This window comes from Pundamilia nyererei, unplaced genomic scaffold (genome assembly GCF_000239375.1).
Source record: "Pundamilia nyererei isolate P.nyererei 1_Seehausen unplaced genomic scaffold, PunNye1.0 scaffold00053, whole genome shotgun sequence".
Taxonomy (NCBI): Eukaryota; Metazoa; Chordata; class Actinopteri; order Cichliformes; family Cichlidae; genus Pundamilia; species Pundamilia nyererei.
The window spans coordinates 271,064-298,107 of record NW_005187454.1 but is presented as its reverse complement, the minus strand read 5'-3'; the positions used below and the strand labels follow the sequence as shown (position 1 = coordinate 298,107).

The 27,044-nt window shown below is 41.9% G+C and overlaps 3 protein-coding genes and 1 long non-coding RNA gene across 5 annotated transcripts in view; 2 read left to right on the top strand and 2 right to left on the bottom strand.

Moving 5' to 3' along the window:
• LOC102215744 (tankyrase-1) overlaps nucleotides 1-11,360 on the top strand; it is a 14,283-nt gene extending 2,923 nt beyond the window's left edge. The window contains exons 3-28 of one of the 2 annotated variants that reach the window (XM_005733565.2): nucleotides 637-732; nucleotides 859-895; nucleotides 1,137-1,212; nucleotides 2,623-2,643; nucleotides 4,143-4,237; nucleotides 4,317-4,383; nucleotides 4,635-4,821; nucleotides 4,953-5,074; nucleotides 5,220-5,311; nucleotides 5,644-5,722; nucleotides 5,813-5,984; nucleotides 6,107-6,186; nucleotides 6,373-6,518; nucleotides 6,688-6,853; nucleotides 6,973-7,192; nucleotides 7,493-7,602; nucleotides 7,808-7,996; nucleotides 8,126-8,372; nucleotides 8,533-8,615; nucleotides 8,739-8,859; nucleotides 8,958-9,055; nucleotides 9,196-9,270; nucleotides 9,478-9,583; nucleotides 9,690-9,876; nucleotides 9,970-10,126; nucleotides 10,212-11,360. In XM_005733565.2, coding sequence (XP_005733622.1) covers nucleotides 637-732; nucleotides 859-895; nucleotides 1,137-1,212; nucleotides 2,623-2,643; nucleotides 4,143-4,237; nucleotides 4,317-4,383; nucleotides 4,635-4,821; nucleotides 4,953-5,074; nucleotides 5,220-5,311; nucleotides 5,644-5,722; nucleotides 5,813-5,984; nucleotides 6,107-6,186; nucleotides 6,373-6,518; nucleotides 6,688-6,853; nucleotides 6,973-7,192; nucleotides 7,493-7,602; nucleotides 7,808-7,996; nucleotides 8,126-8,372; nucleotides 8,533-8,615; nucleotides 8,739-8,859; nucleotides 8,958-9,055; nucleotides 9,196-9,270; nucleotides 9,478-9,583; nucleotides 9,690-9,876; nucleotides 9,970-10,126; nucleotides 10,212-10,298 — 3,116 coding nt within the window. In that variant the 3' untranslated portion in view covers nucleotides 10,299-11,360. The remainder of the gene's footprint in view (nucleotides 1-636; nucleotides 733-858; nucleotides 896-1,136; nucleotides 1,213-2,622; nucleotides 2,644-4,142; nucleotides 4,238-4,316; nucleotides 4,384-4,634; nucleotides 4,822-4,952; nucleotides 5,075-5,219; nucleotides 5,312-5,643; nucleotides 5,723-5,812; nucleotides 5,985-6,106; nucleotides 6,187-6,372; nucleotides 6,519-6,687; nucleotides 6,854-6,972; nucleotides 7,193-7,492; nucleotides 7,603-7,807; nucleotides 7,997-8,125; nucleotides 8,373-8,532; nucleotides 8,616-8,738; nucleotides 8,860-8,957; nucleotides 9,056-9,195; nucleotides 9,271-9,477; nucleotides 9,584-9,689; nucleotides 9,877-9,969; nucleotides 10,127-10,211) is intronic. The other variant, XM_005733566.2, reaches the window with a different exon arrangement.
• Nucleotides 11,361-11,682: 322 nt separating this feature from the next.
• On the top strand, nucleotides 11,683-18,729 carry idua (alpha-L-iduronidase). Its single transcript, XM_005733564.2, has 14 exons — nucleotides 11,683-12,010; nucleotides 12,848-12,988; nucleotides 13,161-13,243; nucleotides 14,434-14,541; nucleotides 14,871-14,966; nucleotides 15,297-15,499; nucleotides 15,687-15,866; nucleotides 16,255-16,471; nucleotides 16,574-16,783; nucleotides 16,887-17,008; nucleotides 17,725-17,850; nucleotides 18,151-18,227; nucleotides 18,356-18,456; nucleotides 18,549-18,729. The coding sequence occupies exons 1-14, from the start codon at nucleotides 11,871-11,873 to the stop codon at nucleotides 18,647-18,649; spliced, it is 1,905 nt and encodes a 634-aa protein (XP_005733621.1). The 5' UTR covers nucleotides 11,683-11,870; the 3' UTR covers nucleotides 18,650-18,729.
• A 1,027-nt stretch (nucleotides 18,730-19,756) lies between these two features.
• On the bottom strand, nucleotides 19,757-21,537 carry LOC102215162 (purpurin-like). Its single transcript, XM_005733563.1, has 6 exons — nucleotides 21,451-21,537; nucleotides 21,149-21,263; nucleotides 20,654-20,790; nucleotides 20,450-20,562; nucleotides 20,155-20,367; nucleotides 19,757-20,054 (listed from the first exon to the last, which is right to left on the bottom strand). Exons 2-6 carry the CDS (start codon nucleotides 21,260-21,262, stop codon nucleotides 20,044-20,046), a joined length of 588 nt encoding a protein of 195 aa, XP_005733620.1. The 5' UTR covers nucleotide 21,263; nucleotides 21,451-21,537; the 3' UTR covers nucleotides 19,757-20,043.
• Nucleotides 21,538-24,289: 2,752 nt separating this feature from the next.
• LOC102214985 (uncharacterized) lies at nucleotides 24,290-26,838 on the bottom strand. The gene is made up of 4 exons (XR_311740.1): nucleotides 26,647-26,838; nucleotides 24,932-24,986; nucleotides 24,647-24,745; nucleotides 24,290-24,550 (listed from the first exon to the last, which is right to left on the bottom strand). It is a non-coding gene; the product is annotated as an uncharacterized LOC102214985 (long non-coding RNA).
• Between the last annotated feature and the right edge of the window lie 206 nt (nucleotides 26,839-27,044).

The following is a 27,044-nucleotide window of genomic DNA, read 5'->3' as shown; positions in this document are numbered from 1 at the left end:
GCACTGCGCATGCGCGTTTTACTCATATTCTATCGCGATATTTCATTTTCCTATCGTTGCCTAACATTATACTGGTATTACCGTGAACGGTATAATATGGCCCAGCCCTAGTTTGAACTGGCATTATGAGCCATCCTAAGCCTCAGTCTTTGACTCATACGGATTATTTGTATAAATAAAATGTGCCTGTGTGGAAATAACTGAGGTTCTACTTGATAAATCAGCCGGGTTCGTTCTCAGCACTTAACTTGCCAAACAAACAGAGACTGTAATTGCCCATGGAAAGTTATATCCACTGCAAACATTTATGTGAAGTGTTTTGCATGCCAGGCTCTAATCTAAGCGCTCATTTTCATCCAGATGAATACAAGACTGATGTCATTCTAGTTCTTTGAGTGTATGTGCAAACGTCTGATGAGCTTGAACATTCATTGTGCGAGGTGGCGTTCTCCCCTGGGGCTCTTTAAAATATAGAGGTGGTGCCAGCTTGAACACTGTTTTCAACTTTGTGTCTTTTATTATTATCTATGCTGTTTAACCAGCCTTCCTCTTCATTAATATGCACAGCATTCTGAGTAACACAAAAAAGGAACGTTAAAATGCAAGTTTTTGTTTATTTCATCTTATCTTTTGCAGTGTTACTGCAACACGGAGCTGATCCTAACATCCGCAACACCGATGGCAAGTCTGCTCTGGATCTGGCTGACCCTTCAGCTAAGGCGGTTCTCACTGGTCAGTCTCGGTTAATGTGCCAAACAAACATAAGCAATAAATGCTATGTAAAGTTAAGTCACATGCCAATATTTATGTATAAGTGTTTCACACGTTTCTCTAATCTGAGAGTTTTTCTTGTTCCAGGTGAATACAAGAAGGATGAACTTTTGGAAGCAGCAAGGTGAGTGTGTCAATAGTTGATGACATGAAGTTCTTGGGTAAACTGCAGTTATAGAAACGATGCTGGTGTGTCCTGTGATTCTGTAAGCACATTTAAGAGTTAAAACATATGAAGGAGGAGAAAAATGATTGCATGTGATATCCTTTTAATCTGACTTTAATTGACCTCGTCTTAGTTGCTAGTTTCCATCAATTTATTTTGATTTAACAATATCTGAGTCTTTTCAACCATCTAATTACAGGAGTGGAAATGAAGAAAAACTGATGGCACTGCTGACTCCATTAAATGTCAACTGTCACGCCAGCGATGGTCGCAAGGTAAATGAGCCACAAGTAGCACATTACACCAAATACATGCATACACGTTTACTAGTGTGTTTCCAAAACTTCAGATTTTGAGGGGGGAAATGCACGTTGTGTTTTTTTTGTTCGTTTGTTTTTTAATTCAGTCAGCATGTGTTTAAAGGAGTCTGAATTAGTTTGAATGGTGTTTCTATAGAGGATTTATGTTGGGGCCATCTTAATTTGGAAATACCTGTTTTAGACATTTCTTATTCTCTAATCATGCATGCGTGACTCTCATGAGACCATCCACAATCCATTTGCTGCTGTGAAATCATCCTCATTTTAACAGCATCAGTTTTCTTCAACTTGGCTTTTAATTGTCCAGCCTTTTTCAAGGAAACCACTAAAAGCACTATTTCAACCCAGTTTATCAGGCTAGTTGATTCTGTATACATTCTCTTGAAGCTAAAGTAGACATAAATTTACACGAAAAACCCCCAAAACTATATTTTTCCAGCATGTTGGGTCAGTTGTGAAATCTATTTTCTGTGGAAGCGCATCTGGTCAGATCAAAGAACTAGGCTTAATGTATTCTGCACAGTTTATTTCTGTGTAATTTTCAGTTCTTAGTCTTTGTTAGTGGGACGTGATTACACTGTAAGCAGTGTTTAGATCACCATGCAGGTTTCCTCCTGTTAATTTTGTTTGTTTTGTTTTTTGTCTTCCTCTTTGTGGTTGAGGGAACTACATGTGTAATGGTACAAACACAGCTGGCACTCCTCTTTTAGACTTTACACACTGTTTATCATGGCTGATTTAGGTGAGGGATCTTGTTTCCATTGCATCCCTATGAACAGGAGCATTTACTCCTACTGTTTGTGTGTGTGTGTTTCTTTTTTCTTTTCTTTGGGAGGGGGGGTGGGGTTGGTCCCTCATGCATTATTTTCAAATTATTGAATGATTAGCTTTCTTATCCTGAATAAATGTGTTTATTTCTCTAACCAGCTTAAAACAAAACATAACTACTACCTTCATTATTCCATGAAAACTCATTGTTGCTAACAGTTTTTCAGCACATGTCATTCGCTTCTAACCATATTTTTTTCCATCAGAAATTAAAGTGTTACCTCTTTGCAGTAGAATTGATGTTTGCATGATCTAGGTCTGTAAGCCACTTTGGAGATGTGGTCTGGAATTTAAGCAGACCTAAGAAGAGGAGGAGCAGTCTCCACTGCATCCTCCAGCTACTTACCCTCTCTGGCCCCGTGTCACATTTAATCTCACACCGTCTTTGACGGATCAAACAGTGGTTATTGTCTTACTGCGCTTTATGTTTCACTGACTTTAAGGGGGAGAGAGAAATTGCTGTGAAAAGACACTGTCATTTTGTAATTTTTGTTTCATTTTGTTTTCCGTGTGACTCTGGCAACATTTGTCGATCAGTCAACATCACAAAAAATGCTGGTAAGTTGACCTTGATAACGGCCACTTAATTGATGCACTGTTGTGATCTTTTTTGTTTGTTTTGTTTTTATTCTTTTATTTTTAATCCATCGTTTTTATTTGACCAATAAGCTGGCTGTCACTTGTTAATTGCACATCATGGACCTGGGTTTACGGGTCACTCATTTATCCTACCCTGATGCTCCTCTGTTGTGTGTGCGTGAATGTGAGTGAGCGACTGAACTGGGTTGGTGTCATGGTGACGACTCATCTTTTTGGATTTGGAGAGGAGCACAAAATGCCCACTGCCTGCCTACTTCAGCGTCTGTCCTCTCTCCTCTGCACACTCACCCACACTTCTCCAGCTTTCGATCACTTGCACATAAATCAGTGTCTGATTTATCTTTTCATTAATTTTGTTTTTGATGATGGTGATAATTCATGCATGTCTGAAGGCCTGCCCCTCTGCACTTTGTTTGTCAATCGAATCTTGAATTTGTGTCATTGTAACTTGTGTATACTTCACATGTCCTTGTTGGATTAGTTGGTATGCAGTAATGAATGGTCTAAACTTAACCTGCCATTCTAGTGCTATGCTCTTCCCTCCATGTTGATTGCTTCTAAATTGCTTGTGTCATCCCAAACTGAATGAAGCCTCCATGATTCAACTCTCATTATTCAGAGTTGTTTTGTTTTTTTCACTCACTTAATAGTCTTACATTTCTGCATTTTTATATTAACATCACTGCATGGATTGAAATGAAACAATGTCCCTTCTTTTCATTGTGAGCTTGACCTGAGCCAGAGTTTTGAACAGTGAACAAATTCAATTGAAATGGGATTTGCAGCTTTGCTTATACTAATTCTCATTTTTCTTGGCTGAAATTAGGCTATTTGATTTTTTGTTTTTTCTCAGCCTGCTTATTGTAGCTTCACTGCATCCTATTATGGTTGGGATTCAATAGAATTTTATTTACTCAATAGCTAGTATTGAATGATTGTTTTTATACACAGGTAATTGAAAAATTAATAGAAATTCAAATTGGAAGCATTTTTGTATGTTTCTATTGTTTTTTTTTTCTTTTTATTTTATAACTGGAATTGGAAAGTAAGTCAGATATTGTATCCTAACCATAATTCACAAGCAGCCTTTTGGACTTTACTACTCCTCAGCTTACTGCATCAAACCTATTTTCGAAGTACTAAGACCTAAAAGATTTATTTTTTTGTGATCTTATCAATTGGAAATCGAGTTAGATGACTAGTGAGGTTAAAGTTGCTCGTCGTCGCTCAGGTCAGACATGGTAACAACAGCAACTGAATTTTGTTGTTGAATTTTCCCCACAAACTCATTGACTCTGCATCACGATGTCCGCCATTCATCTGCAACTCACCGAGCATAGCCTGCTCTAGCACAATTGCTTTTGGCCTTAATCAGCCGCTCGCTCATGTGGCCATCAAAGGCAGTATGCACCGACCCGGCCCACGAACTATGTTAACAGGCTTTCTTTCTCTTGCAGTCTACACCGCTGCACCTGGCTGCTGGGTACAACCGAGTCCGCATCGTTCAGCTCCTCCTTCAGCATGGGGCTGATGTTCACGCCAAGGACAAAGGGTGAGGCTTTTTTTTCTCTTCTCTCTTTTGTCCTTTTAAGTATAAGTCACGACACTAACCAGAGTGTGTTGTCCGGCAGTGGTCTGGTTCCTCTTCACAACGCCTGCTCCTACGGTCACTACGAGGTCACCGAGCTTCTGCTTAAAGTAAGACACGATTTCTTATTTGATGAGCTTGTGCTTTTAGGACTCTGGGTTGGTTGAAATGTTATTGAGCAATGAATAAGTGTAACTCGTTTCGCTTTGTAAAATCATGTCATGAGTTATAACTAGGAAATAACGTAGTGCTAGGAATTGTAATCAGACACTAATTACATTTTGTTATGTCAGATACTGATGTGATGAAACAAATGTTTCTTCCTTCTCCTGTACACGTTTTGTGCTGTTTCTCTCTGCAGCATGGAGCCTGTGTGAATGCCATGGACCTGTGGCAGTTCACTCCCCTCCACGAGGCAGCATCCAAGAACCGAGTGGAGGTTTGTTCCTTGCTGCTAAGCCACGGGGCTGACCCCACCCTCCTAAACTGCCACAGCAAGAGTGCTGTGGACATGGCTCCGACTCCAGAGCTGAAAGAAAGGCTTACCTGTGAGTTCTCGCTAAGCCACCTAAAAGGCTTCATCAGCAGGCATTTTTTTCCACAAAGATTAGCTTTCATGTACTTAGGTATGGTCTAATGATTTGGGTTTCTAATTTGTCATTTCCACATCTCTTTTTAGATGAGTTCAAAGGTCACTCATTGCTGCAGGCAGCCAGGGAGGCAGACGTGGCCAAAGTGAAGAAGACGCTGGCTCTGGAAATTATCAGCTTCAAACATCCTCAGACCAACGAAACAGCTCTGGTCAGAATCAAGTCTATGGAGCTTGCCAGTAGTTTCTCTTAACATGCCTGTCTCTCTCTCTCATTGTGCTACCAGCAGTTCTTTGCATAATTCTGCATAATGAAGATGAAGCTCGGCACTAATATAATGTTAATGTGTATTTCAGCACTGTGCTGTGGCTTCACCCCACCCTAAGAGAAAGCAGGTGACCGAGTTGTTGCTGCGTAAAGGTGCCAACATCAATGAGAAGAACAAAGAGTAAGTTAACAACAGAAAGTTTTTAGATTGTATTTTTAAAAGTAAGAAGCAAATAAACTAGGAGTTCATCTTAAAGGTAATGAATGTAGCTGATATAATAATAATAATAATAATAATAATAATAAGCATTTTATTCCAAATTAAGCAACTTAATCTCTGTGGTCTAAGATGTGACAACATAATTGCAAAAAAAATGTGTTGCAAGTAAAAACACATTAAAGTGCCGCAAAGACGTGAGACCGTGACGTAAAACATTTTAAAAAACGAAAAGCTGCTGATTCAGCACTAAAGAGTGATAATGGTGACATGTTCTCATCTGTGACGTCTTTTAGCTTCATGACCCCGTTGCACGTCGCTGCCGAGAGAGCTCACAATGATATCCTTGAGGTGCTGCAGAAACATGGAGCAAAGGTGTGCTTTTGCATTTCCTTTTTGAAAAAATGTGGTCTTTGGGAGAGTTGTTGGTATGAAACTTAAAAACCTCTTTCGCTCTGACTCCAGGTCAATGCTGTGGACACTCTGGGTCAGACAGCTCTTCATAGAGCGGCGCTGGCTGGTCACATCCAGACCTGCAAGCTGCTGCTGAGTTACGGGGCCGACCCCTCCATTGTGTCTCTGCAGGGCTTCACCGCTGCTCAGATGGGCAACGAAGCTGTGCAACAGATCCTCAACGGTGATTACCGCACTTCTAACTTTCAAGAAAATGAAAAAACACTATTTTTCTTGATCATCACATGGTGTATGTGAGTCCTCCTTTGACAGCTTTTTTTTTTTTTTTTTTTTTCTCTTTTCCAGAAAATGTTCCCACACGTAACTCTGACGTGGACTACAGGTTTCTGGAGGCGGCCAAAGCAGGAGATCTGGATACAGTGCAAGTAAGTTCACTGATTCTTCTGCCTGATCATTCATGATGAGTTTCACAGAGACTTATTACTGTGATAAAATCTTTATTGTACACTTGTAAAATTTGTAGCACATCAGTTCCACATGCTCACTAGTAGCAGTGATATAAAATGTAATGTCTTGTAAACTTGGCTAATTAGAAAATGTACGTTTGGCAGCAACTTTGCACCCCCCAGAATGTAAACTGTCGGGACTTGGAGGGGCGCCACTCCACTCCTCTGCACTTTGCAGCCGGTTACAATCGAGTGGCTGTTGTTGAATACCTGCTACACCATGGAGCTGACGTTCACGCCAAAGACAAAGGGTGAGTTCTTAAACTACCATCTTACAGTCTGTTAGTTCACTAAAAATGTCATAAAAGACATCAGAAGTTATCATGTTTAAAGCCTTTTAAGCCGTAATTATCAGTACTTTAAACACATTTTCTTCCCTCTTAAATGTGATCTTTTTTTCTGTCGGTTTTCCTCCTTCAGTGGTCTTGTTCCCCTCCACAATGCATGCTCCTATGGTCACTATGAAGTGGCCGAGCTGCTGGTCAGACATGGAGCTTCAGTGAATGTGGCCGACCTTTGGAAGTTCACCCCTCTTCACGAGGCTGCGGCCAAAGGAAAATATGAAATCTGCAAACTGCTACTCAAAGTAAGCGCCCACCTTCATGATCCTGACAGGAAAACGAATCACTTTGGCCTGGAAAGTCACTCAGTGTCATGTGCAACAAATATTTTTATAAAATCGATCAACTAAACTTTTCTGTTCAGCATGGAGCCGACCCAAGCAAGAAGAACCGTGATGGCAACATGCCGCTGGACATGGTGAAAGATGGGGACACGGACATCCAGGACCTGCTGAGGGGCGATGCCGCTCTGCTGGATGCTGCCAAGAAGGGCTGCCTGGCCCGGGTCCAGAAGCTCTGCTCCCCGGAGAATATCAACTGCAGAGACACACAGGGGCGCAACTCCACACCGCTTCACCTCGCAGGTACAAGCTCTTCTGATGTGTTTGTATACTTTTGTACTGAGTAAAAATACTAACTCACACACTGTTTGACATAAAAACTTGGAACATAATGTGTCCTGTTTTTCTGGCTGTTGGTCTTATGTGTTTTGTATTTACACAGTATTTCCTTTGCATTTTATTCATGTCGAGCTGTAAAAAGAGTGGAGCTTAATGAGACTAATCTCATCTAATTAAATATGTATTAAAAAAGACTTTTCGAAGTGTGTTCATATGAAGGAAGTTGCACTGACTCTTTTTTTTTTTTTTTTCTTCTTCTCTCAGCTGGCTACAACAACCTTGAAGTGGCGGAGTATCTATTAGAACACGGGGCCGACGTCAACGCACAGGACAAAGGAGGCCTTATCCCTCTTCATAATGCTGCCTCTTACGGGGTCAGTCTCAGCTACATAAACAGAAACATTTTTGTGGGTTTTGTAGCTGTAGATACATGAAAAGTGTAAACATTTTAGATGAAAAGATACTTGAGCTGATGACCTTGCTATCAGCTCTTGAAAACTCTGTGTCAGTAACTGTGTTATTTTATTTAACTTGAAGTTCAGGGTTTAACTTGTGATCTGTTCCCTCTCTTCCTCGCAGCATGTGGATATTGCAGCCCTTCTGATCAAATACAACACGTGTGTGAATGCCACAGACAAATGGGCGTTCACACCCCTCCATGAAGCAGCTCAGAAGGGTCGCACACAGCTCTGTGCGTTGCTGCTGGCTCATGGAGCCGACCCCACCATGAAGAACCAGGAGGGGCAGACTGCTCTGGATCTGGCTACGGTAATGGCTTCTGTCTGAAAGAATAACTGATACTAAACGCACCATAAAATGAAACTCTGTACTTTAATATGTTTGCTCGTTGAAAGGCTCAGACTGTTTCCTTTGCTGAATTTTTTTTAACTTGTGCAGGCTGATGACATCCGAGCCCTGCTGATGGATGCCATGCCACCGGATGCCCTGCCCAGCTGCTTTAAGCCTCAGGCCACAGTGGTCAGCGCCTCTGTCATCTCCCCTGCCTCCACGCCCTCTTGTCTCTCAGCTGCCAGCAGCATAGACAACCTTGCCGGGCCCCTCACTGAGCTGGCTGCTGCCGCTGCTACAGGGTCCTCCGGGGTGGCAGATGGAGCCACTGGCACTGACCGCAAGGAAGGGGAAAGTAAGTTTGTTGCGGTCCTTATATCAAACACTGCTCAGTTGATAAAATCTTGTTAAGCAGACAAATTGGACATAAAAGAGATTGGGGAGCTTTTGTTAGTATTATTTGTTTTATTAAATCTTCTGGGTTTTTTGTTTTGTTGTTTTATTTTTTTTCATAGTGGCAATGCTGGACATGAACATAAGTCAATTCCTGAAGAGTCTGGGCCTGGAGCACCTCAGGGACATCTTTGAGAGAGAGCAGGTCATAATGGCTTTTTCTAGCAAGCACACCTTTTACGCTGGACCTGTAACCCACTGGTTATACGTTTGACCAAAATTAAATTATTAAAGGTCTCAATTTGTTGTGGGGTTCTTTTTTTCTCAGATCACACTGGATGTGCTGGCTGACATGGGCCATGAGGAGCTGAAGGAGATCGGGATTAATGCATATGGCCACCGACACAAGCTCATCAAGGGAGTTGAGAGGCTGCTGGGTGGCCAACAAGGTGAGGTCTAACCCAGTGGCTTTTGGGGGGATTTTTTTTTGGTACTACTTTAATAGAGAGTGTGCATCTTTACACTTTGAATCTTGATCACTTCTCAGGTGGCAACCCATACCTGACATTCCACTGTGCCAGCCAGGGAACCATTCTTATAGACCTCGCCCCAGAAGACAAGGAGTACCAGTCAGTGGAGGAGGAGGTGAGCTGAGAAGCTGCATTTACCCAAAAATAGTGTCTCTTTTTTAATGCAGCTGTTCTAAATACTTGGTAAATTATTATGTAGCGATAGCTGGACAGAGTGCCTTATAACAAATCTTGTTGTTCATGTGTGTTACACAGATGCAGAGCACCATCAGAGAGCACAGAGATGGAGGCAATGCTGGTGGTGTCTTCAGCAGATACAACATCATTAAGGTCTGAATGCTGACTCTTTACTTGACTGTTTTGATTATCAGCAAAATACTGACCAAGTGTTGGCTATTTTTAAAATCTTTATTTAGTATATTTTTGGGGTTACGAACCTCAATATTACAGCAGTTTGGGAGGAGTCATTAGTTTATGGTGTAAAACAAACACAACTCCCTGCATCCTGTTTGAAATGTACCCTACTGTATCACACAGATTCAAAAGGTGGTAAACAAGAAGCTGAGGGAACGTTACACCCACAGGCAGAAGGAGATCGCAGACGAGAACCACAACCATCACAATGAGCGGATGTTGTTTCACGGTAACCACGCCCACTGTCACACCATCTATGTGCTCTGTGTGTCTGCAGCAGACATAACAGAAAACCTGACTACTGTGTAACTTCATCCTGCCACAATTTCTTACAGGCTCCCCGTTTATTAATGCCATCATTCACAAAGGCTTTGATGAGCGTCACGCCTACATAGGAGGGATGTTTGGAGCAGGCATCTATTTTGCAGAGAACTCCTCAAAAAGCAATCAATACGTCTACGGCATCGGTGGAGGCACTGGCTGCCCAACACACAAAGACCGATCCTGTTACCTGTGCCACAGGTAACTTTTGGCTGTCACCCATTAAACTGCAGCACAAAGATGTTGTAGCAAAGTTTTGTTCCTGTACTCAGTTCATATGTTGTGACTTCTCAGGCAAATGCTTTTCTGCCGAGTGACTTTGGGGAAGTCATTCCTACAGTTCAGTGCCATGAAGATGGCTCACGCTCCCCCAGGACATCATTCAGTAATCGGGCGGCCCAGCGTTAACGGCCTAGCTTACGCCGAGTACGTCATCTACAGAGGAGAGCAGGTAATTAAGAACTCGGGCTGTAGCGTTAGCAAAAAGCAACACGTGCTGTGTAATATTGGCTGACACCCTGCTTTGTTTTCTTTAGGCCTACCCAGAGTACCTCATCACCTACCAGATCCTTAAGCCTGAGAGCGCAGCGCAGTCTGCAGCAGGAGCCGAGCAGAAGTCGTAGTTACTTCATGTTACACAAACTCACACAAAGACTCGATGCTTGCTTCTTTTTTCCCCCATTTGTATTGCAAATGCCTAAACACCGTTTTTATTTACCAAACACATTTCCAGTTTTCTGTCCAGTAGAGCCCATGGTGACCAGTGCTTCATGAGCAGATATGCTGTAATACTCCTCATGGTGATTTTCTTTTAGTTTTTTTCCTTTTTTCTGTTTTGGACTCGGCTGCATGATTTTACAGAAGCATGTAAAGCCCAATAGCGTGTGTGGGTTAGTTTTTTGTTTTCAATATGTCTCCCCTCCTCACCAGTGAGAAGGATGCCTGTAGAGACTTTGAAGTTTCAGCATTAACAGTTTGCCACTCTCTGTCGCCTCATACCTTGTGACTGTGGAGAATCAGCAGCAGCCGCCTTCGCCTCACCTCTACTCACACTTGCTGTCGAAACCTGAAACCTGTGGACTACTACAACCCTGTCGTGTTTGGGGTTCAAGACTGTATAGAATGGTCTGTGGTTAACTGTGACTTTAATGCTAACCTATAACACTACCATACATGTAACAGGTTGTCATTGCTATACTGTAATGCTGACGTTCCAAACTTTGAACCCGAGAACACTACAAAGACTGAACTGCAATGTTTAACGGTGGCTTTATTTAGGGTTGGGCACGATTCGTTGAGAAAGGGCGTCACAGAGTTTGGGACTGTTTGGGATATTACAGTACTGATTTGCTGGTCAGTGCAAGGCATCGTAACTACGCAGCTAAATGTGTTTGTGTTGCTTACAAGTGGACATCCTACAGCCAGTGAGCTCAAAGCACCCTTTCTGTCGCCATGGTTTTACTCACAGACATCACACCCATATGGATTTGCACTTTTACGTAGAAAACTATTTAAGTTATTTTGAAATTTAACTTGCAAGTTTGCGGAGGAAAAATATTTGTACAGGTTGTGTAAATGTTTGTGTATAACTGTTGCTGTTTAACAATTTTTGAGTTAAACTGTAAATGACATCTGTATTTTTCCTTTAATGCCTTCTGATTCTCCTATACCGTTTTTGTTTTGTTTTTTTAATAAATGTCCCATTAACAGCTCCTTGTGTTTTGAGCGTCTGATTTATTATCCATTTCTTTTATATGATATGTAAAGTCGAAGTTTAGGGATTTAATGTAGCTTGATGCGCAACTAAACCAGTATGATTGAAATTGCAGTCAAATAACTGGCATCTAATCGATAATATAATAAGAAGCTACATCATTGATACTCTGCAAAATGTTGTGTTTAATTAATTGAATGTGCAGTGGTTTTGTGTCCATGCAACTGATGCACCGCTCACTTCCCTAAAAGACTACAACACTGTCGCATGTAATCTACGTTGTTGTGTTCACATGACTGCAGTCGCACTTTGCTAGTTTGTTAGAAACACTTGTTGGTGTCTTAAGTGTGTCTAGTTGAGCTATGGCAGAGCTTTTTCTCCTATTTACTCACAGACGACGTTTAAGTCACACTTCCCCACTCTCTTTATAACACACCGTGTTTGTTTTTATTGTAGCCGTTTAAGCTAGCGGGTCGCAAATATGATGGTGTGGAAAACGTTTACATTTCTAGCTTTGCTCCTTTGCATTTCCGAAACTTCAAGCGCTTCCTATGTTATCACAGCTGACGTGCAAAGGCCGACAGGAGATCTTAAACACTTCTGGAGAAGCACTGGTTTCTGGTAGGTCCAGTTTTAACTTTTCCCGTGTGAGCGCCGAGCAGTAAGTGTCAGCCAGAAAGCAGAGATTCACTGAAACGGGACACTGACTGTGGGTTTATTTTTATATTCACTGTAGCAGAATACTTCAGAGGAAGAGGAAGTATTTAAAAAACGATGCACTTACTAGGAACACGTAGGACTTTCTCTGAGCGTAAAGGGAGAAAGGTAGACTATGGAGTAACTCACTGCCAAGGTATGCAGAAGAGCATCTCTGAGCACACAAGACATCAAACCCGGAAGTGGATGGGCTACAGCAGCAGACCAAATTTCTGACAACTAAGAACACATTAATGATGCATGCTCTGATGAGTCTCAGTATCTGCCACTCATTCAGGGTTTGGCATGAACAACATGAGGGCCCTGCCTGCTGCTGGTGGTGTCATGGTGTGGGAGATATTTTCTTGGCATGCTTTGGGTCCCTTACTAAACGTTAAGAATCATTTGAACGACACAGCCTACCTGAGTATTGCTGCTGGCGATGTTCATCCTTTTTTGATCACATCTGTCAGCACCAGCATCACACACAGTGCCACAAAGCTCAAATCATCCCAAACTGGTGTCTTGAAAATTCACTGTACTCAAATAGCCTCCATATTCACCAGTCCACTGACAAATCTGCAGCAGCTATGTTATGCCAGTCATGTCACTACAGACATTGTACATTGTTGAATCTGTGTCATGAAGAAATAAGTGAGTTCAGGGAAAAAGGGGGTTCAATCTGGTGTACCTAATAAAATGCCCAGTGAGTGTGTGTAGATATAGCACAAAGCTAAATGTTTGTCTGTGTTTTGTGTCCAGCCCCCCACTCCCTCACACGCAGGCCCACGAGTATGACCTGAGCATTGACCAGCAGCTGAATTTGGCCTATGTGGGCTCTGTTCCTCATGGAGGGATCCAGCAGGTCAGGATACACTGGATGCTGGAGCTGGTGACTGCACAGTAAGTGAAGTAAATGAACAAGCAAGTAGGTAGCAAGTAGCATGACATGTGGTGGGTCATGTTTGCTATAACACGCTCGCGATCGAAGACAAGCTTTTTGAATGTTGTTTTTGTAGGTTATAACTTACAGTAGTACTAAGAGTGGTCTCATCTAACTTTTTTTTAATTTTAGAGATATTGGAGGAAAACCTCAATATAACTTCACTAGACTGGACCGGCTGATAGAACTATTATGGATGAATGGCCTTCAACCAGGTACTGTACTACAGTCCTGTCACGTTTGTTCCTGATGTAAATTTGTCATCTGTTTTCATACCTTTTTATTGTTCGTTATGAGGTCATGGACGAGTAAAACATAATTTCTGTGGTCACGACTACCACAAAAGTTGACCCTGCGCGGGCGACCGTGGTTCAGGGGGTTGGGAAGCTCATCTTGTAACCAGAAGGTTGCCGGTTCGATCCCCAGCTCTGTCTGTCTTGGTCGTTGTGTCCTTGGGCAAGACACTTCACCTACCGCCTACTGGTGATGGCCAGATGGTGCGATATGGCAGTATGGCAGCCTCGCTTCTGTCAGTCTGCCCCAGGGCAGCTGTGGCTACAACTGTAGCTGCCTCCACCAGTGTGTGAATGTGAGAGTGAATGAATAGTGTAAAGCGCTTTGAGGATCTCGAAAAGCGCTACATGCAGTCCATTATTATTATTACTCGAGTAATACCTCAGCCAATTTTGAAGTAGGTCAGATGACAGCATTCTCTTGCAACAAAATCTAAAGCCTTGCCTAGCCTAGCCTGCTTGGGGTGGATGTAGCTCAGGAGATAGAGCAGGTCATCTACTGATTGGAAGGTTAGTGGTTTGATCCCTGGCTGCCCTTGTCTGCAGGCTAAATATCCTTGGGCAAGATACTAACCCTAAGGTGCTCTCCGATGCATTCATTGGCGTATGAATTTATGTGAATGTTAGCTTAACCTCCTAAGACCCAAACATGCATTTTTAACTTCTGTTTGCTATTTGGGCTGATTGGGACCTGATTAATGTAAAAACAAAGAATTACCTGATTTTATTTTATTTTTTTACCCGATTTTTGTTTCTGAGAAAAATTAGATCCACATATGAGGACATTTGTTTTAAATTTTGATAGGAGAGTGGCAGTATGGTGTCCTCGTACGTGGTTATCAGGCCCTTGTATTGCAAAATTGTGTATTTTGGTCTAGACAACCCAAAATGTGATGTCCACATATGTGGACGCCAGGTCCTAGGAGGTTAGGAAGCACCGAAAAAAGTGCTTGTATGAATGGGTGAATGTGGCATGTTGTATAAAGTGCTTTGGGTGCTCCAGGAGGGTAGAAAAGTGCTAAGTCCATTTACCATTTAGTTAATTTGTTAGCTAAACATCAGAAATTTGTGTATCAGAAAACGTAATTGGATTTTCCTGTTCTCTGTTGCAGGATTTGAACTGATGGGAAGTGTCTCTAATTACTTCACTGATTTTGAGGATAAATCACAAGTGGTCGAGTGGAGAAATCTGGTTTATCTCATAGCCAAGAGGTACATTGGTGAGTGAGTTGAAGCAGACATCGTTAGAGTTTAGTTTTTTGTTTCGTACCTTTTTTGCATAATCAATAAGAATATTAAAAAGGACAACAGTGAAGAACAGTGAAGTCCAATAGGAGAGCCATAACAAATTACTATGCATTAAAATAATGAATAACAGTCATTTTTTGACTAAAATGGTCCCAATTGAAGTATTCAGAAATCAGTCAGAAAATGTACTGTGGCGGGCATGTAAACATGTGATTTAGCTGAAACTAAATGGCTTAATCTGCACTGTGTCACCCTGCTCATGCGTTTTGTGATGACTGTCGTTGCTTGTTGTAAATTTCAGACAAATATGGCCTGGGAAGTGTTTCTCGATGGAACTTTGAAACATGGAATGAGCCCAACAACCATGACTTTGATAATGTTACTGTCTCTATTCAAGGTAAACCTGTGAGACATTGTGCATGGCTTGTGTGTGTGTGTGTGTGTGTGTGTGTGTGTTTGTGTTTGTAAACTGTTACCATTGATGAAAGGTAAGTCTGGGGTCCCCCCCTACTTATTTTCTCTTGTGTTTATAATAGTGTTATTTAATGTGAATGTAAACGGGCACACACATTATATTAAGTTATGCAGTTATGTTCCAAGAGCTGCTTTTGCTTAAAAGCACTAAACCAATTCTTGTGGAGCTTCTTTTATAAATTTGTGGAAATTCAAATGTTCTCGCCAGACCGTATGACAGTGCTGTGCTGTGGATTATCATTTTTTTCTCAAGGGTTTCTAAACTACTATGACGCCTGTTCTGAGGGTCTGCGTGCTGCCAGTACACTCCTGAGGTTTGGAGGTCCAGGAGACTCTTGTCACCCCCATCCACACTCCCCGTACTGCTGGGCCATGCTACAGCACTGCTACAACGGCACCAACTACTTCACTGGAGAGACTGGGGTCAGACTGGACTATATAGCCCTGCACAAAAAGGTGTTTTCTTTTCTTAGCAAATAGAAAATGAAAGCAGTCTTGATTATGCTCTAGATTTGTGCTTATAGTTGCCAGAAAAATATAATTATCATTATGTTCATAGACTCCGCTGTTTTAGGAAAAACTATAGTTATTACTGCACAAACTTGCTTAATTCCAGGCTGACTTCCTGTTTTCGATCTTACAGGGAGGAGGCTACTCCTTCCCCATCCTCCAGCAGGAGATCAAGACTGTAGGAGAGATCCAAGAGCGTTTCCCTAAGTTTCGCAGCCTGCCTGTTTACAATGACGAGGCTGATCCTCTGGTAGGGTGGTCCAGGCCACAGGAGTGGAGGGCTGATGTGACCTATGCTGCAATGGTGGTAAAGGTGAGGCGAAGACATTTAAACGAACAGCATGGGTGGAAAAAAATATTTCACGTGGGAATTTATGTTTGTTAGAAGTGTCCAGTCTAGAACAGTATCTTTCATTTAGACCAGAAAAGGACCGCACCAAATAGCTGATGTGAGCACGGCAGCTCTAAATTGCCGGACATCAAACTTTAATCGGTAATGGAGAGATTAGCAAATGCCACCATATTTTGTGTATGATCTTCTTCCCATAGAAATGACCCCGACAACTTCATAAAATGTATTCATCAGACCATGAATGTGGGTATGGGATAAAAGAACTAATTTGTTGTCGGTGTGTTACGAGGAGCTTCTCTCTGCCAGTTAAATCACCCTGATCAAATCCTCTGCTGTCCACCTTCAAAAGGTTATAAACCAGCACCAGGATATGTTGATGGCAAACCCAAACAGCACCATCAACTACACCCTGCTGAGCAACGACAATGCCTTCCTCAGCTACCACCCACACCCCTTCACCCAGCGCACATTAACCGCCCGCTTCCAGGTCAACAACACTCAGCCGCCTCATGTTCAACTCATCAGGAAGCCCGTCCTCACAGTCATGGCCCTGCTGGCTTTGCTAGGTGACATCTTTACTCTAGAACACATGTTCCCTCGGGGGGGAAAGGGGATGAATCGTTTAAACATGATTTAATTCGTTTGTGTCCCTGTGATTCAAATTTTAGGAGAGACGCAGCTTCTGGCTCAGGTTGTGAACTCATCAGGAGGCCACAACGGCACACTGGGAGTTCTCGCCAGTAGCCACAAACCCGTAATGCCCGGTGGCTCAGACAGCTGGCAGGCAGCAGTGTTGGTGTACAACAGTGAGGACAACAGCACCTCGACCATCACCGACGATGTCACTGTCTCACTGAAAGGACTGCCTGCACAAAACGGTAACACTGTCAAGGGATTTGGAGTGTTTCTGTTTATCTGTGATGATTTCTGTAAGTCTGTTTGGTTAATTTTACTCCTCTTTGCTATCTGTTTGTTATCCAGGTCTAATGTATGTCACATATTACTTGGACAATAATGTAACCAACCCTTACGAGCTGTGGCAGAACATGGGGAGCCCTGACTACCCCACAGCAGAGCAGTTCAGACGCCTCAGGAGTGTGGAGGTAAACAGGACAGCTGGACAGTATATATTCTAGTTTTCTGCAATTATAATTGTATGTTTTTCAGTGTACAGCAAAACACGAAAGCTAAAAGTTATCTATCCTATTTGATACACTACTCAGAGAAAATTAGGGGAAGACCTGATCATCACCACATGTCAGTTAAAAAAATTACCTTGAGCGAGTTGTTAATGTCCATTTCTGAGCATACTGCCAAAATCGGACTTCATCAGGATTGCATGTGGTCCTGATATTCTTTAGCGGCATCTATGGTCACAGCCCAGCACCGTGCGGCTTGATTGGCGTTCCCGAGAGATCAGCAGAACAGCTACTGGTGCCTTTTTCTCTTTACAGAAGCGAGCAGGTTGTCAGTGAGCACACGTGACAGGCATGAAAGAGCCTCGAAGGCTGTGGCACACTTTATGCCGTGCAATGATTCCCTCATTCCTAAATCTGCACCCCAGCTCCACCGAGTTAAACAGGCTTCTCTGCCTTTATTTTTATTTATTTTTGATGAAGTTTTCTGCACACCACACTGTGAGAGCATGGATTTCCTCCCAGTATGAACTCTCATCATTTTTTGTTATCTAGTTGATGCCTGTGGGATTATTTTTTTGTGAGTCTTTAAGACTTGAACTGATTTGACAGATCACTTTGACCTTTTCCTGCTCTCTCAAGTGCACTGAGACACGCGTTGACCTGATGTGTCATTGTCTCAGGGCCCCCACACTGACGGACCCTTGGACGTTCCTGCAGGAGACAGTCTGATTCTGAAAGCCAAATTGCCGGTGCCCTCCGTCCTCCTCATCCACGTCTGTGCTCGGCCGAAAGCTGTGCCAGACCAGGTTAGTACCAACACAACACAATGTTGTATAGATAAAATATCTCATATTACACTCGTGTCATAAATGAGTCTGAAAGACAATATTAGAAAATAGTAAGAAAGCTGAAGCTGCTTTAAAATATTTTAATTGATTATATTTTTAATTTTAAGCTAGAAAGAAGTCTGTAGAGCCAAGGCGAGTTTTTATGAGTAGGTCTATTTGCTAAATTTGTAATAAATGTATGTTTTTAAATGCTCTGTTGTCTATAAAATTAATCACAGATTTATATTTTTACTCTGCGTTATATTTGACCTTCTTCAGGTCAACGGGTTACGCTTCATTAGGATCACCAAAGGTCAAGTCCTTATTATCTGGTCTGACCACTGTGTCAATTCAAAGTAGGTGTTTCTCATCCAAAACATTTCATTTCACTCTGCTTTAAAATGTATTATATGCATCTTTATCCTTTAAAGGTTGGACAACGTTAGTAAGGCTAATACCACTTTTATTATGTTATGCTTCGCAGATGCATCAAAACATATGAAGTGGAATTATCCACAGGCGGCAAGGCATTCGGCAAAATCAGCACCCAGAACACTATTTTTACTTCTTATGTTTATTCACCAGGTAAGAATTCACACTAAATTCTTCTAAATCTGAGACCTTTAGAGTCTGACTGTACAGAGAAATAATATCATGCTCTCTGTTGTGTTCTGTAGTGGACCAGGAGGTTAGTGGTCTGTACAGAGTTCGAGCTGTGGACTACTGGGGAAGGCCCGGCGAGTACTCGCTGCCAGAGAGATATTCAGAGGAGCATTAGTCCGAGATCTGGTCTGCTGGCTGTTATGTTATGTTTTGTTATTGTTTTATATAATGTAAATTTTTGGATTGGTGGATTTTGTATTTGTGGTGGGGCATGGTTTGCGGTGCCGTGCGGACGCACCTGCACGGCATCCGCAATCACGCCCGCCGTGTTAAAACACGGGGACTCAGGGGTTGGTGTGTGTGTGGTGTGACGTGAATTAAATAAAGTTGGCTCTGAACGTTGCTCCGTGGTCCCGCCGTGCCTTATTCACGCCACAGTATTTAATAAAGCATTGTATGTGGTCAGCTGTAATCATGTGAGTCAAGGTGTGAAATCACTGAATCCTCGCCCCACCCCATCACGTTGAGGTCACCTGAGGCAAGGTGTGAGTGAGGTTTGAGACGCTTGGGAAGGGATCTCTAGACTGCGTTGTTGGTTTCTACTATCCGGTGTCTGGTCAAAGATGGTGGACACAGATCGTCTCCTTTACTGCTCTTTGAAAACATCTGTATTCTCGGTCCAAGATGTGGACATTTGCATCCTTGAAAGAGTGACCTTTATCGTTCAGGTGCAGATGTTGTCATGTTGAGGTGGCTCTTCTACGGTGGCTGTTTGGTTTCTCCTATTCAGAGTCCGAGCACTACTCACCGCGCCGCACAACATACATTGTGTTATTCAGCTTGTGTTTGGGAGTGCATTGAGATGAACCAGTTTCTGTCTGAGGGTGTTGCTACATCTGAAGTGCAGGGGGAAGTCGTGGGACCACAATGTTGTTCTATTTCTGCCTGGTTGGTGTTTGAAACTCTTTCCTGTACATCTTTGCTGATTTGATTAAGGCTCAGTTGAGATAAGCACAAGTTTTAGGACTTTTCTTTAAACACATCCTTTTCTTTCTTTCTCCTCTGCCTTGGAGGAAACATCCTCTGTGACTTCAAAATTTTAGGTTTCAAATTTTTCAAGCGAATCACTTCAAAAGAGTGAATAAACGTGAATTAGAAAGCATTATCATCACTCATACATTTATTTATGAAGTTGTTGTATGTTTTTAAGTTTGTAGATTTGGATAAATAAGTGAACAGTAGATATGAAGTGCAGTTAAGGGAAATAAAGAGCCACCACAAGTTTCTTTACAAAATTTATTGTCACCGATGCAGAATGGCACAGTGCAGATGTTACCCACCAGTGTGACAGTATGATACAGCTGGTTATTTGATGATATCCACTCCATCGCTAATAGTTTCCAGTGGATTTAAATTGTATTTTTGTCGTGGCAGGTTTAAAGTTTTCACAGGGTTATGGGTTGGATTGGATTTATCTGATGTTGGTCACATAGTTGGAATGTGACAGGCTTATTCTCTTGGATCCACTTTAATGTAGGGTTGCTCAACATGCCCCAGATGAGCATTTGTTTAGCAAGCTCCTGTTGAAAACAGAGAGGAGGAACAAGTGTCAGATTAAGTCTTAAAATTCTTTCTCTGCATCAGAGCTTAATCCTCAACACAAGTCCTTGTTTTACATACCGGACTGCAGCACAGGCTGGAACTGTCCGGCCATGCAGATTTCCTCCTGCTTCTGGCGGACCACTCTCTGGATGGCAGGGGGGAGGCCACGGGGGTTGCGGGAGAAGACTAGAGCATAGCCATCCTCGCAGGTTCCGTCATCATTCAGGGTGCGGCAGGCATAGGTGATGGCGTAGTTGTCATAGTCTGTATCAATGACCCAGTAGTTGTCACCTAGAAGTCAGGAATGAGAAATGAGTCCCAGCTCCATGAAGGAAAGACAGAGTGACAAAGAGAACATGATGAGCAGGCTTACCGCCACTGGACAGGTAACTGGCCAGGCCCTGGTAGTCCATAAACATTTTACCAGGGTTGCCAGGGTCAGGGACTGTGTACTGAGCAGCCATGTCAGCACAGACAACCCAGAACCTGAATACAGAGGAGAGGAAATATGCAGCAAATGCAAGCGTATTCATGACCTCACATTGAAGCTGCTACCAAGTATGTTGCAAATACCCACCCAAAGAGAGTGACTCTGCCTCTGGAGGAGGCCACCATGGAGCCATCATCGCCAACCGTGTACTCAGCAGAGATGTTGTCCTGCAGGAACAAACCCTCAGGATCTTTCTTCTGCAGAGCGTACCACTTCCCTGCGTACTGTTGTAGGGAAGAAAGGGCAAAGATGAGCTTTATTTTGATTGGCATGTCTATAGTATGGATATACACACTGAAATGTGCGAATATCACAGTAAGTAGCACATAGTTCATAAGTTCATATGTGTGATTGTATGCCGATGATGTTCTGGTTCATGAGCCACATTGATCATTTTGTTCCTGTTTTGGTTATTTTTTTAACTACTTATTATACACCAGTGTTACTATAAATACAGTCAAGCTAATTCAGATTACAGAAAGTTCAAAAATACACAGAAAAAGTCTTAGAATATATTTCAATTTTTGATCTCGTAATGAAAGGGTTAAGAAGTATCCTTAAAAGACACATTTGCGTACTCACTCGTTTGGGGTCAAAGTCCTGTTTGACTGTGAAGCTGTCCACCACACAGGAGGCCAGGCTGTGCTCCACACAGGCCAGGAGCATCATCACCAGAGCAAAGATTTGAAAATTCATCCTAACGCAAAACCCAAATTAACACTGTATTATGATTTGTTTATATAAAGGTGTAAAGTCAGCATTCCTAAATCATTTTGACACTAAAATCCTCATAAATGGTTTAAGAACAAGAAAGGGTTGTTCTTTGAGCTCCATATTTATTTGTAAAAATTTGAGCAAGTCCCTTAAAAGCAGCATCTCCTTACCTGAAGTAGGGAATGAAGAAGCCACAAGACGTTTTCAGTGCCGATTTGTTGCAGTGAACTGTGGTGAGAAGACGCTGTGTGAGCCTTTTATACCCGACGCACAGACAGGCTCGCTGCTTATTTTCAGATTTTAAATCTACGGCTTATCCAGTTAACAAAATCCGCCGGCGTAAGCTGATGAACCCCCAGATTCAGCAGGCTTTATGTAATTCAGTGCAGGGCTACATAATGGAATACAAGATAACAGATGCCCGGCAGGATAAGGCTGGCTGAGCCGCAGGTCACGTATGCACAGCAAAGGTGTTTACATGAGCAGGCAAATGTATTTTTAGCCCTGAGGATACATGAAAATGTATAAAGTGTACAGATTTACCCAGCCTGAGAAAGATGCAGGGTTCAAGAGAGATTCTGTCTTTCTACTGCATCTGTGTTTCCTTTAAATGTGTTCAAAACATTCCCAAAACCCTGAACAGGGACAGTTTTTCCAAGAGCATTAATGCTTTCTGTTATCATTATTAATATTAATTTAACACGATAAAACAAATCACTGCACTAATTAACTTAGTGTTTTGTTCTGCCAAGTCTATTTGTAGATTAAGCATTACTGCTCCGTCTCTTTAGCCTTTTTGCCTGTTATGTTTTATTCAGGATGTTTTAACCTAAAATTATGTATTTTGTGAGTTCTTAAACTTTAACAACCAGTGGAAAGAAATCAAAAATCTGTTTTCCACCTTCAACAAACAGTACAAATGTACAAGTGGTAAAACTGCAAAAAAAGAAAAAATTATATATATGTACTGGATGTTGGGTCATGTTAGGTCAGCACAGGCTCAGGTGTTCCCGGCTGCTGCCACTTACTTGGTTAAGTAATCTGTCTCTTCTTCAGCTTCGCCCTGCAATGTGTCACACAGGAAACAGCTGAGCTGCATTATAGAAAGTTTACACCACTTATGCATCCTGCATGTGCAGAGGTCTAAAAATGCACAAGCTTCTGTTTTACAGGTATCAAGGTGAAGTTATATTCAAAAAGCGCTCACTTTACGATATTATATATCGTCTACATGGTTTATTTAGAAGAAAAAAGGATAAAGAAAAGCTCTTCTTTTGATTTTACAAATTTTGGAGTCAAATGTCGAGCAACTGGTTTTGTTTTGTTTTTTCAGTTTTTGTGTCCCAGAATCCAAACGTAACCAGATCACTGTAATCCCTCTAACAGCTCTTGGGAGATATTTTTGTAAGGTAAGGAAGCCAATTTAAGACGAGTAGTGTGTCGGTAAATCCGGCTGCATTTTTCTGGCAGCCCTGTCATTGTTGTCGTTCTAACAATAACCTGTCCTGAAGATATTACATAAGACCTTTCTGCCCAACGTCCTCACCTTTTTAAATGCAGTCAAATCCTCGACACTGATGTGACCAGTCACGTGTCAGCAGCGTTAACTCTGCATCTCTAATCTGAAAACAAACGACAGGTTTAAATGATCCTGTTACAGACGCGCACTTGCTTAACTGGAAGGGAGCTCAGGTTGATCAGATCTGGACCAGAGCCATGTCAGGTTGACTGGCTCAAGTTGTATAACAAGCAGCTGAGTGTAGAAATATATGCATCCGTCTTATTTAATCATAGGCTGCAGTAACTATTTTGATACTCAACTAGCCATTCACTTTTCTCCCAATTAAATTTTCATTTTACAAAACTATCTTTTTGTGCATTAGTGAAAATAATTAATGACATAACTCTGGACTTTGGAAACAATGGAAATTATTTTTAGGCGATGCAATTAAACCAAAAGTAAGAGGTTGTTAAAATTGTTTTAACACCCAACCAATGTGGGTCACACTAAAAGTGAAAATGAATTTCCACATGAACTGTAATCTTAATTAAATGGGAAGTTTAGACAATAAGTATGAACTTTTCCACAGGTTCAGAAATACAGCAGGACTGAGCAGAGTGACAGACATGTGAATCTCAAATAAAGAGCATATGACTCAAACTTTGGAGTCATATTTATGCATTTCAATAAGTAAATCTAAATTAAAGATCAGCCACAAAATTAGTCAATTTTTACCTTTAAATCTATAAAATTATAATAAAGTGTTCCAGGCTGTCTTATTTAAAACTGACATCAAGGGCCTGGTGGCATGTCACCGTGCCAACATCTAAAAGGCTCTTTCAGGCTTTCAAAGAAAAGATTGTGAATGCCTGGCAAAAGGATTTAAGAGGATAAGTCATTCCACTGTAACAAAAACTACAGATCACCTCAGCCATGTTGCCAGTTTGTTCTCAGGCAGACGTGTGACCACCTGTTAAATTATTTTAAAGAAATGTGGTTCACACGCACACAGAGTTATACTTCTTATGTCTTTATTGAAAAGCTTAAAGTGAAGGCTGGAGAAAGTGGACATAATACCTCAAAAGCTCCTTGGATTGAACAGGATTTGTATAAATTGGGTATTGACAACCTGTGCTCTTGGAGTGAGGTTGGAGGGAACAGTGCTTTCATCATCAGCTTACACAGAGCAGCATTACGGAGGTGCACGAAAGTGGAGGAAAAAAAAAAAATCAATGCGCTCCGTGTTTCATCAGCATTTCTGAAGAAGAAATGAGAGGTTTACTAAACTAACCAGCACCCCTTCATAAATGGTTCCCAGACAACTGTGCAAATTTTAAGTCGATGTTGTAAATGGAAACCAGTGATCCAAAAAGTTGTTGGCAGTAAAACAAACAAAGAAAAAAGGTAACTGTAAATAATGATATATTTCTACATTTAATATGAAAAAGTGTTAATGCAGAAGCAATCGGGAATTCAGCTGACTGAAGGAGAACAAAGACCACAGTGCATATATGGCATTAAGAGTTCAAAAGCTTTACTCAATAATCCATGACTAACATTAAATCACAATATCTGGAAAACCAAAGGGCTGCTGTATTATCAAAGGTAGCGGTGAACATGTCCACAAAATAGGAGTGTTTTTGAGTGGCAGTGACCCCATTTTGCCATAGCTACTCCAGATAGAGTGGAAGAGGTTGGAAATTGCACGTGGACGTGGACATCCTGGAACAGCACTCCAACGCTTTACTTCAGAATGCTGTCATCATTTGCTGTGAGGACGAGAGCAAAATATGAGATTTGACAATGCAGTCGTGATTGAGACGTCCACATGTGAGCTGTACAGTATGTCTGCGTGAACAAGGTACCTTCTGCTAGCTGCTTGGCGATGCGCTCCTGCTCTTCACGGACCTTCTTCTCCTCCTCCTCAATCCTCCTCTCTTCCGCTGCAATAGGCTTCAGGTGATCTGAGCAAATCAGAACATTTATTAAGCTGAGGTGGAAGAAAAAGACACGCAGTTTCCTGATTTATGAGATACAACTATTGTCTTACACAGCACGTAGTATATAAGAAGCTCTGCCCAATGAATGGAAGTGTTTGACCTCATTACACTACACAGCTGCAGTAAAGGACAGTTCTAGTAACAACTTACCATATCTCCTTTTGCCATATATGATCCCAGCAATCAAAGCTGAGTACCTGGCTGTCTGCAAAAGAAAATGTGTACATGTTAGTGTCAAAAACTCCATAATGAGCCGGCTGAGATGCAAAAGAAAAAACACGATATAATTGTAAATGATAAATGATTTATGTCTGACAGTGAGAGCCATCCATCAGCCTCTGATGACCATTTGGTACCTAAAAAGCGAGCTACTTCAAAAACCCTCCAACAAAACACAGGAGGAAAAAGGTTCCCAGTAAAAGTGGAAACAACAAAAGGTGTTTCACCACTTGAGGCAAAAAACACACCACCGAGTAAAACCTTGCCATAAAGAGGGAGATACTAGCAGCTGGTGTTGTGTGACCCAAATGTAAAATGACTCCACTGAGCATCGCTGGGGAACTCGCTGACTGCACTGCATATGACAGGAAGGGCAAACGTGGATGGAAATGACTGATGTGATCACATGGTGGAAAAACAAGGCTGTAAGCAGCTGGTTAAAAAGCTTGATCCAAGACAGAAAATATTTTTCAGTTTTATTATATGACAGCATGGTGCAGCTCCTGAAGGGTTAAGTTTACACTTTAGTTCAACAATAACCAAAGTGTTAAGCAGTTATACTTAAGGCTTCCAGGGGAAAAACTGTCTAGGCTACTTTTGTAGTATGTTTAACTTCTCCTGTGTCTCTACTATTGCACTATAATGCACCTTGTTTTAATAGATTCACATTTCAATTATGGCAAATTTATTGAAATATTCTGATATTGTGTATTATACCGTCACACAGCTTTTTTTTTGTAGATTTATAGTGTATATATTATTTATGAATGCAATATTCATTATTGTCTTACACAGTGTCAGTCTGTAGTATATATACACATTTTTGCATTCTCATAGAATAATGCCCTTAGTAGGCGCCTGCAGCATTTTTAGTTTAACTTTGTTGTTTTCTCAATGTTTATTAAAGACTGTACTATTTGTATTCTTTATCCTGCTGCTGTAACACAAACTTCCCTTGTGGGATTAAAGTATTTATCATTTTGAGGCTGTATTTTCTAACACCAGCCGCTACACCTGATGACCTTTCATTAGTACAAAACCCACATTTGACTGAGGATTTAAAGGGCATTAACGACAGGGCACAAAGAGTAACTGTTCCAGTAAAAACATATCTAGTCTACAGTAACCTTATCCACCTGTCATTCACAGTAAGACCAGTAGGGGGCAACAGCTTCGCTCCAAAACAAGAGTTTTCTGACAGCTGACAACTGAAGTAGAAGGCGAACAGCAGCTAAACTTGTTTGATGCAGAGACAAATACAAAAACAACACATTTTTAGAATTAGTCATTAGTTATTTCCGGTGACTCCACTTTACCAGCCAGTTAGCGCTGCGGCGTTTAAATGAAGGCAGCTTGTATTAACTATCAGTCAAATCAAGCGTGATGTTCCGTAACAGTCACTGTTCTCCCGCACACATGTACGGTCAGTGCAAGCTGAGCTGTACGGCACAACCAAACAACAGTACAACTCAGGCTGCAGCTGCTCATTCATAGTTTTAGTGACACAGCTGACAGCTAGCATGCCCCTGCTAAACGTTAGCAGGTTAGCGTGTTCTCGGTAGCTAACTAGCAGCCTAAAAGACGGCGGTTTGTGCCGTCTGACTATAAAACACTAGTTTTATAACAAAATGTGTGTCAATGCAAACCTTAATCAGAGGTGACACTGCAACCGGAGGAACCATAGTTTCACGGCAGGCTTACGATAAACAGCAGAGGTCACTTTAGCACCAACAGGAGGAAGAGCGGAGGTGTCTTCTTCTTTAGGTCTTTCTGCCGCTGGTGAACTGCTGCCACCTTCTGGAACAAGTGGTCCTCTTCAGCCTTGAGGCCTGGAGTTCCCCACGCCTGATCTAGGCTGCAGCTCAGGCTGTCCAAGAGCTCAGTGATCCCCTTGTCCAGATCTGGATGGAGATCCCCCAGGACACCATCCGTCATCGCATTAGGAACATGCCCCGACATTTTCATGTATTCACTATTTTTGAGCTACTGCAATGAAAATTCAGCAAAATGGACTAGCCCGTCTACTTGTTCCAAACACATCAAC

Excerpts from the sequence above, each read along its gene's own strand:
- idua (XM_005733564.2), top strand. The coding sequence starts at position 11,871 with ATGATGGTGTGGAAAACGTTTACATTTCTAGCTTTGCTCCTTTGCATT. Across the intron at positions 13,244-14,433 it reads GATGAATGGCCTTCAACCAG|GATTTGAACTGATGGGAAGT; the intron begins GTACTGTACTAC and ends TCTCTGTTGCAG. Across the intron at positions 16,784-16,886 it reads AGGACTGCCTGCACAAAACG|GTCTAATGTATGTCACATAT; the intron begins GTAACACTGTCA and ends TTTGTTATCCAG.
- LOC102215162 (XM_005733563.1), bottom strand. The coding sequence starts at position 21,262 with ATGAATTTTCAAATCTTTGCTCTGGTGATGATGCTCCTGGCCTGTGTG. Across the intron at positions 20,563-20,653 it reads GGCAGAGTCACTCTCTTTGG|GTTCTGGGTTGTCTGTGCTG; the intron begins GTGGGTATTTGC and ends CTCTGTATTCAG. Across the intron at positions 20,368-20,449 it reads CAGTTACCTGTCCAGTGGCG|GTGACAACTACTGGGTCATT; the intron begins GTAAGCCTGCTC and ends CCTGACTTCTAG.